This window comes from Festucalex cinctus, chromosome 2 (assembly GCF_051991245.1).
Source record: "Festucalex cinctus isolate MCC-2025b chromosome 2, RoL_Fcin_1.0, whole genome shotgun sequence".
In the NCBI taxonomy this organism is placed as follows: Eukaryota; Metazoa; Chordata; class Actinopteri; order Syngnathiformes; family Syngnathidae; genus Festucalex; species Festucalex cinctus.
The window spans coordinates 34,876,869-34,890,574 of record NC_135412.1 but is presented as its reverse complement, the minus strand read 5'-3'; the positions used below and the strand labels follow the sequence as shown (position 1 = coordinate 34,890,574).

Sequence of the window (13,706 nt, the reverse complement as noted above, 5' to 3'; positions counted from 1 at the left end):
AGCCCCGTGATGAAGTCCATGGCAATGTGGGACCAAGGGCGAGAGGGTACCGATCGGGGCCGTAGTAGCCCAGCAGGGGCTTGGTGGGACACCTTTCCACAGGCACATGCGACACAAGCCCTCACAAAGTCTGAGACGTCCTTACTGAGTTCTGGCCACCAGAACCATTGTTCCACCAGGAATTGCGTGCGGTGGACTCCAGGATGGCACGCGAGGTTGGACTCATGTCCCCATTGTAGAACGTCCGGGCGTACCTGAGGGGGCACAAACAACTTCCCAGGAGGAACCTCTTCCGGTACTTGGATACCTGCCAGTGCGTCGGTAACTTTCCGTTCGATAGTCCATTGCAATGCTCCCACGATGCAGCGTTCGGGCAGAATAGGTTCAGGAACCATGGCTTCTGTGGCGTGGTCATAGATGCGTGACAGGGCATCTGGCTTCTGATTCAGACTTCCCCTGCGATAAGTCAGCACAAAGTCAAAACGAGTAAAAAACAGAGCCCATCTTGCCTGCCGTGGGTTCTTTCCTTTGGCTGCACGAATATATTCCAGGTTCTTGTGGTCTGTAGATGAATTGTTCCTTCGCTCCCTCCAGCCAGTGTCTCCACTCCCGTAGAGCCAGTACGATGGCCAGATGTTCACGGTTCCCAACATCATAGTTGACCTTTGCAGGACTAAGCCTCTTTGAGAAGAACGCGCAGGGGTGCAGCCTCTGGTCATCCGGGGAGCGTTGGGAGAGGACCGCCCCCATTCCTGAACTGGATGCGTTGACCTCGACCACAAAAGGAAGTTCTGGGTTAGCATGCTTCAATACTGGTGCAGTAGAAAACAATTGTTTTAATTCAGAAAAAGCTAATTCCGCTTCAGGAGTCCACTGGAATGGGACTTTATCAGATGTAAGCCGTGTAAGTGGTTCTGCCCTTTGACTATAGTTTGGGATAAAGCGCCTATAGAAATTAGCAAACCCATGGAACCTTTGCAGCTGTTTTCTAGACGACGGAGAGGGCCAATCCAACACAGCCTGAATCTTTGCTGGGTCTGCTCCAAGTTGTCCCCTCTCCACTATGAAGCCCAGAAACTGGACCGAGTCTAAGTGAAATTCACATTTCTCAGCTTTTACATACAACCGGTTCTCCAGTAATCGCTGGAGCACTTTGCGTACGCGACTCCCATGTTCTTTGAGTTCGCGTGAAAAAAAAATAAAAATCAGGATGTCGTCAAGATAAACAAAACTGATCCAGCATATCTCGTAAGACGTTAAACACTGAAACACGGATGGTGCGTTAGTCCAAAGGGCATTACTAAGTATTCGAAATGTCCCAGCGGGGTCTTGAAAGCGGTCTTCCACTCATCCCCCTCCTGAACCCGAACCAAGTGGTATGCACTCCGAAGATCAAATTTTGTAAAAACTGTGGCGGCTTGCAGTGGCGCAAACGCTGAATCAAGCAAGGGCAAGGGGTATTTATTCTTTATAGTAATATCATTGAGACCCTTGTAATCGACACAGGGCCGTAATGACTTCTTTCTTCTCGACGAAGAAAAACCCTGATCCTAACGGTGAAGTTGACAGACAGATTAAGCCGGCGGCCAAGGAGGAAGAGATATAGTCATGCAAGGTCGCTTGTTCCGGTTGCGAAACCCTGTACAATCTGGAGGTAGGAAGTGGTGCATCGGGAATCAAGTCGATAGCGCAATCGCACTCTATGGGGTGGCAACGACTGGGCTCGGTCCTTACTGAAAACCTTACTCAAATCATGATATTCTCTCGGCCCATTGTCAAGGCAGATTGCCTCCGGAAGCATAGGCGGAGAGGTAGGTTTATCGCGGTCGGCGGATACTAGACAGTTAGCATGACAGAATTCACTCCAGTTTTCCAAGGCCGGCTTGGACCAGTCGATCTCTGGATTATGTTTCTTAAGCCACGGAAGACCCAAAATAATGGGTACCGAACGGGACGGCATAACAAAAAAACGAAGACGCTCCACTTGGTTACCTGACAACCTTAACTCAACCGGAGCCGTAACGTTTTCAATAGCGGCCAGGAGGCGTTCGTCAAGATCCAGCACCTCTTTACGTTCCCTAAGGGGTTCTAAGGGACAATCCCTGTTCAACAATTCCAGGATCCATGAAACACTCATCGGCCCCAGAGTCAATAAGCGCTATAACTAACAGCATTTCCTGGCCCCATTACCTCCCCTGGAAGTTCGAGCCTAGTGTGGCTGACAGCTCTAGAACCCACCATACTCTTCTCTACCCCCGTCCGAATGCACTCACGCTGTGGTGTAGATGACGGGATCGGGGTATCAGCCGGGGCTTGTAGAGAGCGGAGCAGCGTTGTTCCTTGTTGCCCCCGTGAAGCTCTGGCTGGACAGCCGGCGACCCGGTGTCCCACTTGACCGCAGTAGTAGCAGGACCCACTCCGAGATCGGCGCAGCCGCTCTGCTGGGTGAAGTCGACCACTCCCCAGTTGCATGGGCTCGACCGGTATGTGGTCTGGACTCACGGGGCTTGTCGGAATCCCCTGCGTGCGTCCTCTCCCACGCAGATCCAGACATGTCTATAAGTTTGCTGCTTTGCTCCCAGCCCCGTTCTCGCCGTCTTTCCCGGATACGATTATCCAGTCTAATACTCAGGCCTATGAGTTCTTCCAAGTTCGTGGTTTCGGCGCGAACTGCCAACTCGTCCTTCAATATGGGTGAAAGTCCTCGCCGGAATATACAACAAAGCGCTCGATTGTCAAACCCGCTTTCTGCGGCCAGGATTCTAAATCCAATTGAATAGTTCGCGACTGATTGCCGCCCCTGCACATAGTCAAGTAACTGACCTCCGGCCTCCTTCCCTGTCACAGGATGATCAAACACGCATCCGAGTTCACGAACAAAATCAGGGAAGGAAGACCGGAGCTCAGGTGCTGAATTGCTCACGGCCATACTCCAAGAGGCTGCTTGGCCAGTCAAAAGGCTCATAACAAATGCTACCTTGGAGCGATCAAGGGCATACGTAAGCGGTTGTTGGTCAAAAATCAGGGAACAGTGGTGCAAAAAGGTACTGCACATACCAGGTTCCCCTCCGTAACGTGACGGATGTGGTAGAGAAGGCTCGCTAATAGCAACATGAGAAGGCAGCGCCTGCTCCAAGTCAGGAGTTGAGCTAGCTCGGGGAGAAGCGTATGATTCTGCTTGACCGACCCGGGTCGAAAGCTCCCCAAATTGGCGGGCCAGCGTGGAAATTGCCTCCTGCATCTCACGCAGCGATTTGTCATGCTGCCCCACCAACTTCCTTTGACTGGCCAAAGCGTGACGTACCTTTTCCGGGTCTGCGGGATCCATGGCCAGATTATTCTGTTATGGGGGGGCCGGCGAGAGAGAATCCCAAAATACGCAGACCAGAGAAAGGATGATCAAGAATTTATTCCGCGGATGCGCGGAAACAAACAACCGAAAAAGCTGGTCAAACAACCAGTACAAAAACAACTCAACCAAAAACACTTGCAAAAGGCAAGGAGAAAAATAGCAATTAACAAAAAAAACACTTGCTTACAAAAAGCAAGGATTCACAGCAAACATCATACAACACGAAATAGAAAGTTCAACTTAAGAAAATGTGGCCAACAGCGCACACGTAAAAGGTAACACTACAAGTCTAGGTGAGAGAACGCAAACTAAAATCCAAACATTCTACAAAGTACAACAAAGGGTGATGCAGTAATACAAGACAAGTGAAAAAACTATGAAAGGCTATGAAAACGCTAGAATAAACACTTAGCTGCACAGCAGTGAGCAAGATGAATAATCTGGCAGTCAGCAGTAGTTGGCAGTGGCTTTCAGTGTTGCCACAGTTACCTTGAAAAAGTAACTTAGTTACTTTACTGATTACTTGGTTTTAAAACTAACTAAATTGCATTACTGATTACTTGATTTTAAAAGTAACTAAGTTAGATTAAAAGTTACTTTTTTAGTTACTTTCAGCAGCTGCCGATAACACCATCTCAACATAAAAATAATGCAGTAGAAACGGAGTTCCAAATACTTTATTGAAAGTGCATTTTTAACATGAAAATAAAGTTTTTTTTTTAATGAAAAACAAAATAGGCAGTCTCTCTTGACTTCTTGTAACGTAAATACTTTTTATAAAACAAAAAATAAAAATCTATCCAGGTTGAAAATGAAAATCCCCTAAATTCCTCTATTGTTTGTTTGTTCCGCTATTCCAGTGTGTACACATGTATCAGTTTAAATATTTATTAGTAGTTATTGACAGTTATAATTGTTTTTTGGTTTGTTTGTTTTTTCTCTTCAAAATAAGGATCAGGAAAACAAAAGGTTGATAATTTAATGTTAAATATAAATATTTAACCTTTAGACAGACACCAACACAATTAAACAGAATATTTGCACATTGTGAAGTATTTCAGAAACATAAATTTAAGACATGAAATAAACCTACCGTCCAGCCAAAAGAAATATGAAGCCACCTTATGGAACAATAAATCTATCAAACACATTTTAACCACTTAATATATGCAAAAATATTTCCAAAAGTTCATTTCCCTTTTTAATCAACAATTTTTGTATTTAACAATTGTTTTTTCTTTTGTCATCACTTTCATTTTTGGTTAATGTATGACATCTTTTTTTGTTTTTTTAATCTGAGACACGATGATGACCACAGAATCACTACTGTTTATATTTTGTTTTTTGGGCTGTCGTAATCGCGGGCACGTCTCAGTTCTCCTATCTGCTGCTCATGCTAGTTGTAGACATTGACAGGGAGCCACAAACTGAGAAATGAGATACTTGCTGTGTGCTTTTAGCATAGCTGGTGTGTTGGCTGTGGGACATACCTGTGTCGTTTGAATCCATGCATTGGATCGTCACGGGAGTTATTCTTTTTGGCTCGCGCGCAGTACCAACGCCGGCCCGGGACATACAAGTGCACCGAGAGGACTCGATAGCCATGGGAAATACCGAGATGTACGGCACCGGCTTCTGCTAACTGTCTCCATTTGTATGTTGTCACTCGTTGCGCGCGCGCGCGCCGTGTCGCGAGCACGGAAACACGGAAGTAGCTTGAATGGTGATGCTACTGAAATGTAAACAAAACAAGTAGAGCACGGCGCAGAACTCTTGCTATTGTTATGAAAACCATAAAGCCTCACTCGCAACCGATACGGTCGTTTAGCTCCCCTTGACGAACGATGGTTCGGTCGAATCGTTTTTTTGTTCCACCCCTACTGAAAACGTAACTTGTCTGACGTCACTCCCCCTGGCGAGAGGGCGGAGACGACCTCATCCCATAATGCTTCACGGACCAGTTGAGGATGGAAATAAATTATTTTTTTTACCACTTTTATGGTCCATAATGCACACTTTTTTTGTTTTGTTGTGTGCCTGTTGGTTAATAAAACTAGTAGTAAAAGTATCATCACTTTTGTTTTGAATGTGCAAACCATTCATGACCAGACCATGGCTGAATTCAGTGTGGTGATCAATGACTTCTGCCTCATCTTCGTAGTTAGCAGTAGTTGTTTGTGACTGTTACAACAGTGAGATAGTTTGCCTTCTTCATGAAAATGTGGAGTAACGCATTGATTCTCTGGACAGTAACTTTAATCAGACTACTTTGTAGAATAAAGTAACGCGTTAGACTATTAGTTACTTTAGAAAGCAACTTTTTTGAGTAACGCGTTACTAAGTAACGAGTTACCGGCAACACTGGTGGCTTTTATAGTCCATTGATTGTCCACGAGGAACAGGTGCGGTCATTAGGGAGGGAAACACCCACCAATCACTTGGGTGCTGGAATGAAAACAAACAGAGGCCGAGAGCCAAACCATGACACTTGTGAATCTTACCAGAATTAAAGTGAATGTCTTAATAGGCTCGCTTTTATTAGTTCTTTTATAAAAGACAGTGAATACACGAGTATCTTTTTAATGGGTGATATGAATGCTGATATATCAAATGCTCACTCTTTGTTTGGGCGACATTTGAAGGAGTTTTGTGGAAATGATAAGCTCATGCTCTCAAGTGAGAAAATCTTACCAGCTGATAGCTATACATATATTAGTGAAGCTTGGCATACAACATCTTGGCTGGATCACTGTATATGCACTGCTGATACACACAACTGCTTGGTGACAGCTGAGATCTTATATAGTTTAGCTATTGCTGATCATATTGCAGTTTCTATGACACTTGACCTAGAGTGTTTACCTGCATTGCCTGCTGGCAATAACGGTACATGTAGAAAACTAGACTGGGAAAAACAATCATATTTTGATCTCTGGCAGTATAATTGTCAAACTGATATAACTCCTAGTAATATTAACATCCCATGTGAAGCTATCTTATGTGGTGATACAAACTGTAAAAAACAGGAACATTTCATGGCTGTGCTCAACATGTATAAAACAATAGTGACAGGCCTCCTTAATGATAGTAATTCCCTGATTATTGAGAAGAAGAAGCATAAAATCATGCCAGGTTGGAGTGTGCATGTGTCTGATTTATATTCAGCGGCTAAAGATGCCACTCAAAAATGGGTATTGGCTGGTAAAATAAGATACGGACCAGAATTTGAAAAGAAGAAAGAAGCAAATGCTAAGTTTAAGTATGCGCTGCGCTTTATTAAGAAGAATGAACAGATGTTGACAGCAAACTCTATGGCAGGAAAACGGGCAGAAAGACAGTATCGCTTTCTGGAAAGAAGTTAAAAGAATTAACAACAGTAAAATACCGTAGCCGATAAAAATATTGTGGAGTTATGGCGAAAGTATTACAGTAAGCTTTTTAACTGTGTTCAGAGTGTTGATTTTAATATATGTATGGCTGATGACAATAATGGCATGGTGATTAAACCAGATGAAGTGTGCAATGCTATTGGAAAACTGGCATTGAATAAATCATGTGGTTCTGATCAAATAACAGCCGAACACCTGAAGTATGCTAGTAAAAGAATATCTGTGCTGCTCTCTATTTGTTTTTCTGGCTACCTATCACATGGAATATTGCCTGAATCTATGCTCTCCGTAATCCTGGTGCCAGTAATTAAAGATAAAACATGTAAAGTATCAAGTTCAGATAATTACAGACCAATAGCTCTTGCAAGTGTATTATCTAAAGTCTTAGAGCGAATTTTATTAGACAGACTTCAGGGATACATAATGAGTTCTGATAATCAATTTGGTTTTAAAAATGGACATAGCCCAGACTTGTGTGTTTACACATTAAAAGAGGTGGTGTCCAAATATAATAGATATAACTCCACTGTATTTTTGTGCTTTTTAGATGCATCTAAGGCTTTTGATCGCATCAACCATGGCAAACTTTTTTCTTTTCTTTTTTAAACTGCAAAAGCGAGGGGTTCCTTCATATTTACTACGTATTATGTACTACTGGTATACAAAACAAACCATGCAAGTTAGATGGGGGACAACTGTCTCAACAAGTTTTCCAGTTACAAATGGGGTAAGACGGGGGGTATATTGTCATCGGTTCTGTTCAATTTGTATATGGATGAACTGTCAAAGAAATTACATGACTGGATGTATGGTGGGCGATAGGCTCATTAATCATTTAATGTATGCAGATGACTTGGTAGTAATGACACCTTATAGTGCTGGTTTACAGCAACTACTTAAAGTATGTGCTGAGTATGGGGTGGCATATGACATCCAATATAACCCCATTAAAACTGTGGGAATGAAAATTAAATCTAAGGCGAATCAAAAGCTAATGTTTCCATCTTTCTATTTGTCCAAACAAGAACTTAAAGTTGTAACAAAGGTAAAATATTTGGACCATGTTTTGAGGGATGACTTAAGTGATGATGATGATGATGTACTGAGACAGTGCAGAAAGCTATATGCCCAAGCAAATATGCTTGCGCGCAAATTTAGTCACTGTTCTGATAATGTTAAAATTGAACTCTTTAAAGACTGTACTCCATTATATTCCCCACATCTATGGCGCAACTATAGCAAAGGGAAAAAAATAAATAAGATCAAGGTTGCATATAATGATGCTCTAAGAATTCTGTTAAAATATCCTAGGTGGGAGAGTGCAAGTTTCTTGTTTGTTACCTCAAATGTTCCAACATTTCATGCACTGTTAAGGAATTTTATATATAAATTTATGTCTCGAATTAATAGATCTGGTAACAGAATTTTATAAAAGATAAATGATCCTTTTGTAAGTGATTTCAGATACACTTCATTGTTCTGGAAATATTGGTTACATGAATTGTATGTTTTTTAAACCAAGGGCTATTTTATGTGTGTGTTCTTATATTAGTGTGTTTTTTTGTTTTTGTATTTGTTGTATTATTTGTTTGTTCTTAATGGACTTGAGTCTGTCAATAAAGATATACAAAATACAAAAAAATTTTTTTAATTGAATTCAATTTAGGCACAATTGTGTTGATTGAACTCCCTGACCTCCATGCAGATTGCATGGGCTCAGTTCCCACTCATGGATGGTGTGAATGTGATTGCTAAAGGTTGTCTGTCTCTTGATGTGCTCGGGGATTGGATGGCAACTAAACCACGCCTCTTCCCCAAAGTCAGTTGATTACTCTCCGGCGAACCATAAATAAGTGGTATAAAAAATGGATGGATTGATTGTGTTTATGATGTATTTTTAATCTTGCTTTGGTTTCAAAATTGTAAAGCCATTGTAACATAACCTATGGTCTGATTTTCACATTCCCTGCGCATGAACCTCACAGATAGAATCCGAGACATCTAACAGTGAGCGGCAACTAAGTGAGGCCATGGACCGTCTGGCCACTCTGGGCCGTGAGATCAACCTGCTGAAGACCAAACGTGCCAACAACAGCATGGCAGCTGCCCGGGCTGAAGAGACGGCCACCATGGCGCGAGATAAAGCAAACGAAGCAAAGCAGGTATGTGCGCTCGGTATTGCCTCATTACTGTCATTGACTCTAATCTTTTTGATGCTCAGATTCTAGACGGGCAGCTGACCGATAAATACAATGAGGTGAAGCAGCGCGTTGGCACTAAGGTCAAAGCTGTTCAAGATGCCAAGATGAAGGCAGAGAGCCTTCGGGACGAGGCCAAACAACTACTGCAGGACGCCCAGAACAAGTTGCAGAGACTAGCAGGTACTTTTTGTCATGTTAGGAAAAAAAATGAATCATGGGCTCAGACCAAGTTTATTATACTGTGACTAAAACTGAAATTGAAGAAACAAAGGTTTCATTTCAAAAAGGAAATAATTAAAATAAATAAATGTTGGTTGCCCATTGGAAATTTTTTTTTTTTTCCACAGAGCTGGAGAAAAACTACGAGGAGAACGAGAGGCGATTGGAAGGGAAAGCTCGTCAGCTGGATGGCTTGGAAGACAAGATGAAAGCCATCCTTAATGACATCAACAAACAAATCCAAATTTATAACACGTGCCAGTAGTGGCCATCTTATTATTCTGCACACTGCATGTCAGGTGCAACATAGGCTACCAGGAAAGCTGAATGCGTGCAAGTTGTATTGGTTTGCATTGTTGAAAGAAAAATCTGAAATTGTATGCTTGTAAATTTGTGTACTGAATATAAAAATATGTATAATTTAAATCACAGATGTCATATAGTCCAAAGATATGGGATAAAATAACATTACATTAACTACAACTTATTATTATTATTATTATTATTATTATTATTTACCTACCTGTTTGGAGGCAACAGGTTAAATAAATTGGAAGCTTGTTATGATCATTATATACTAAACACATTTAACCTGCATGATTTTACACACACAAACACGGCTGCTGGGTGGATTGGCGCTGAACTGATTCCATAAAACCTTCATGTTAAAGCCACTTGTGGTTTTTGCTATATGAAAACTTAGCCAAAAAGGAATGCCTCAAGCATGTGTTCTTATAATCAACACTTTCAAGCTTAAGGGTGATAATAAGAACAGGTAATTTGAATATACAGTATGACACTTGACAGTATTCCTTAGCATTGAACATAACTATTTATTTTTACCAGGTTTATCATATTCCATTCTCATAGCTTCACTTTTACAGCACAAACGGTTAGGGCTACACATAAATAATTATACAATAATATAGTAATATTATGAATAGAATTGTAAATTATTTTTGCATCATAATTTACACTACACTTAACTTCAGTTTACAAACTATGAAAAACCAAAGACGAAAACAAAATTGCCAAAGTAAATTGTACTGTATTACAGTGCCTTAATTTTGTGAATAAAGGTTAGAAATCTGTGTTGTTGTTTTTAATATATATTTGAAATAGCAGGTCTGAGCCACGTAGTTTTATTCCAACATACAGGCTATGCTAAGGTCGGACCCAACACACCTTGAAGGGAAGCTAGAGTTCCGCTTTGTTGTTGTTGTTGTTGAATGACTCCCGACACGTGATATCGTTTGGACGCTTATGCGTAATGATTGCGCAAGCATTTGCGCAAATGTGTCCCCTCGCATAAAATGCCATCATAAACGTAGTTGTCATCATCCATCCATTTTTATGACCGCTTATTCCTCACAAGGGGATCGGGGTGCTGGAGCCTATCTCAGCTGGCTTTGGGCAGTAGGCGGGGTACACCCTGGACTGGTTGCCAGCCAATCGCCATCAACCATCCACACTCACAAGCACACCTCGGGACAATTCAGAGTGCGCCATTAACCTGCCATGCTTGTCTTTGGGACAGCACGGAGAAGACCCACGCAGGCACGGGGAAAACATGCAAACTCCACCCAGGAAGGCCGGAGCTTGGACTCGAATCCGAGTCCTAACTGGGAGGCGGACGTGCGACCCGTCATCACCGTTCCACCCAGTTGTCATCATCATTAAGTCAAAACAAAACGTAGTTTTAATAAGTTACAATACTTTCTGTCTTCCTTTCACCCCCGACACGCAAACACCTGGACTGCTTTGAATGTGATTTATTTATTCTTTGCCCAAATTATTTACCAAATTGCCGCTATTATTACCTGTAATAAACAAAAATCAGTTTAGTGTGTGTGTGTGTGCGCGTGTGTGTCGCGACTCGCCGCTATGAACGTATACGGCACGTCAGCGCTTTCAAAAACTTTCAACTAATTGTTCTTTGTCGAACGTCTGTATTTGTGCGCTGTACATTGTACACGTGCCTAGTGCCCACGCGAAAAGGAAGGGCTACAGACCACGTGGTGTCGCCATCCAGGAAGTGGCTCGCTCTCTCTAGGCTTGGCCGGGCAGGATGTTGTTCTAAACAAGTAAAATTTATCCCGCAGATTGGCCACTCACCAATGGCATCAGAACGCTGACCGTCATTCAACTATCGTCTTTTGGTTCAAACACAGACACAATTGCCCGGTTAACTATGTCCAAAATGGCTCCTGGATGAAAAGAAAGAACATTCCAGAAACACCGTGGACTCGGGAGTTGTGAGTGCGGCCAGGAGCTGAGCGGCCTGCTGTCGCGAAGAAAGCTTGGCAGCCGTTGGGGAGGCACAGCAAGTCGCCGGCCATTGTGTACACAACAACAAAAAATTATCTTCTGCTTCCATTGACGCTTGGTGAGTACGATGGTTTCGTTTCGATATCAACACAACCTCTTGTCCTCGGATGACCACAAAGCGTTGTTCGAGTGTAAAATGGAGGCTAGTGTTAGCTTTAGCAGAGGCTAATGACATTAAGCGATTGCTTGTTCTACCTCGCCTGCAAAATTCAGGCATTGACAGTCAAATGAATACATTTAGCTGAACGTTATGGACAATGACATATCTGTAAAACACTTGGCCAGATTAAGTCTTGGGCGGCAGAACTTCATGCAATGTGAACGTATCGATGTTTCTAATGACGCCAGTGCTCCACTTACGGTGACTGCAAAATCATCGGAGGGTTGGAAACATCGCGTATAAACTTCATATAACTTTAGGGGAAGGAATGCACACTGACACATTTAATGGTGTTTTCAAGATACACACACGGCCGCTATTTTGGAAATGACAGCCATCGTGTTTACGCTAGCAAACAATAACAAGTGAAGTGCTCTTGCTATTGTTTAGGATAGTGATTACCAGATGTTAAAGGAACACTTTACTTATTGATCCATTTTTAGCAGCAAAAAGTTGCTACTTTTTCAATAATTAATTTGGTGACGTGATTATTTTTTTATGTACATTTAATAACTTTTAAACCGATGTTAAAATGAATCGAACGCCGGCATGTTTGTTACACGTGACTAAATAACCCGGATGTTTACGTCACTAGTGTGTAAACGCTACACTATGGAAGCACTATGCAACGCAGCCGTGCATCTAGCGTCAAACCCGGAAGGATTAAACCTTATCGCTTCGATCCAACACGACAAAATAACCCTACCGAAGGAAAGTCTGCCTTGGATGTGAAAGTTGTGGCGCCAGATGGTCTTTTCGGGCACAAAATAAACTTTAACGAACGAGTGAATCAGGCGGGGGGTGAGTGGTGGTGCGGGAGCTGCACAGGAATGGACAATCCGCTAATGAATGTGTGCTGGCTGGAAATGAAAGAACTCGAGGATCGGTTCCTTGCGGACAATCTCAACTGCCAATATCCAACAGGTAACGTGACACACAGCACGAGCAATGCAAAACGTGTGGAACTGACGAACTATTTCAGGAAAAAGAAAAAATAGTAAAATTAAATGTATCATCGTTACAGCGCCCAACCTCCCCTAGCTGTTTTTTTTCTTTTCTTTTTTTGCGTAGCGTCCCGATGATGTAAACGAAAGGTTGCAAGAAGGTTGTGTATTAACCGTGTTTATTTATAGACAGAATGAAGTAAGGAAATGCGAGACGCCGTTACCTAGGCTGGTTACCACAGGAAGAACAGCGGGACAGAACACAAATGTAGTACGTCGCACACGACACATGATAATGACACTAATCCACATTCTATAAATTTTTTGGTAAAATAAGATTATGAACATGGTCAATTTGTGAAGTATAAACAACTTACGAGCTAATAAAACATAACGTCCTCGTCCCCGTACTTGACGATGTTCACACTCAAATGAATTATGAAATAAAACAGTCCGTGCAGTATAATAACGAAACATGCCTACCTTTCGCTTTAAATTTGCTTCGCTTCTCCGAGATCTTTCAGTGGCCGTAGGTAGGGACTCGATTTGTGCCGGCTGTTGGTGACAGTGAAGGCTCCGTGTTGCTAGCAGTTGCGGAAATAGCCGCCAGAGATCCTCCATCGGCTGGATTATTTCCCACGTCTGGTTCTTTAAAGATACTCGGTACTGCGTTGGGCTTTAGTATTAGGCGTGTGGCGTACCCCATCTCAAATTGTAACATATTTTCGAAGTCCTCATGCCTGAAATGTTCGCTGCACACACGCGCCTGCTTGTCCTTGCCGGGAGGTTGACAGCACTTAGCAAACAAACCATTGTCTACTCAAGTGTTTCTTTTTTTTTTTTTTTTTTTTTTTTTTTTTTTTTTTTTTTTTTTTTTTTTTTTTTTTTAGGGGGGTCTCGCGGGTTTTTCCTTGCCGACGCCTTGCAAAATTTTGCAATACACAAAGGCATAAGTGACAGTTTGTGCCCTCCTCGTTGTTATGTCTGCGTGAACTACTGTTCGCCAAGAGAGTATACACACTAGTGACGTCACCACTCGGGGGCGTTCCAACACGGAAGTACTTCTATGTTGAAGAAAAGTTAAATAAATCAATATAAGGGTGTATTCTTCAG

At 42.3% G+C, this 13,706-nt stretch overlaps 2 protein-coding genes across 11 annotated transcripts in view; both read left to right on the top strand.

The window, feature by feature from the left end:
* lamb2 (laminin, beta 2 (laminin S)) overlaps window positions 1-10,252 on the top strand; it is a 58,715-nt gene extending 48,463 nt beyond the window's left edge. For 4 of the 5 annotated variants that reach the window (XM_077514795.1, XM_077514794.1, XM_077514797.1 and 1 more), the window contains 3 exons: window positions 8,727-8,903; window positions 8,963-9,122; window positions 9,290-10,252. In XM_077514795.1, coding sequence (XP_077370921.1) covers window positions 8,727-8,903; window positions 8,963-9,122; window positions 9,290-9,426 — 474 coding nt within the window. In that variant the 3' untranslated portion in view covers window positions 9,427-10,252. Of the gene's footprint in view, window positions 1-8,726; window positions 8,908-8,962; window positions 9,123-9,289 lie in introns of all 5 variants that reach the window. The other variant, XR_013282524.1, reaches the window with a different exon arrangement.
* A 347-nt stretch (window positions 10,253-10,599) lies between these two features.
* Window positions 10,600-13,706, top strand: part of usp19 (ubiquitin specific peptidase 19) — a 33,331-nt gene continuing 30,224 nt past the window's right edge. For 2 of the 6 annotated variants that reach the window (XM_077514803.1, XM_077514800.1), the window contains exon 1: window positions 10,601-11,547. The gene's annotated coding sequence lies outside the window, so the exon portion shown is untranslated. Of the gene's footprint in view, window positions 11,548-13,706 lie in introns of all 6 variants that reach the window. The other 4 variants (XM_077514805.1, XM_077514804.1, XM_077514801.1 and 1 more) reach the window with 3 other exon arrangements.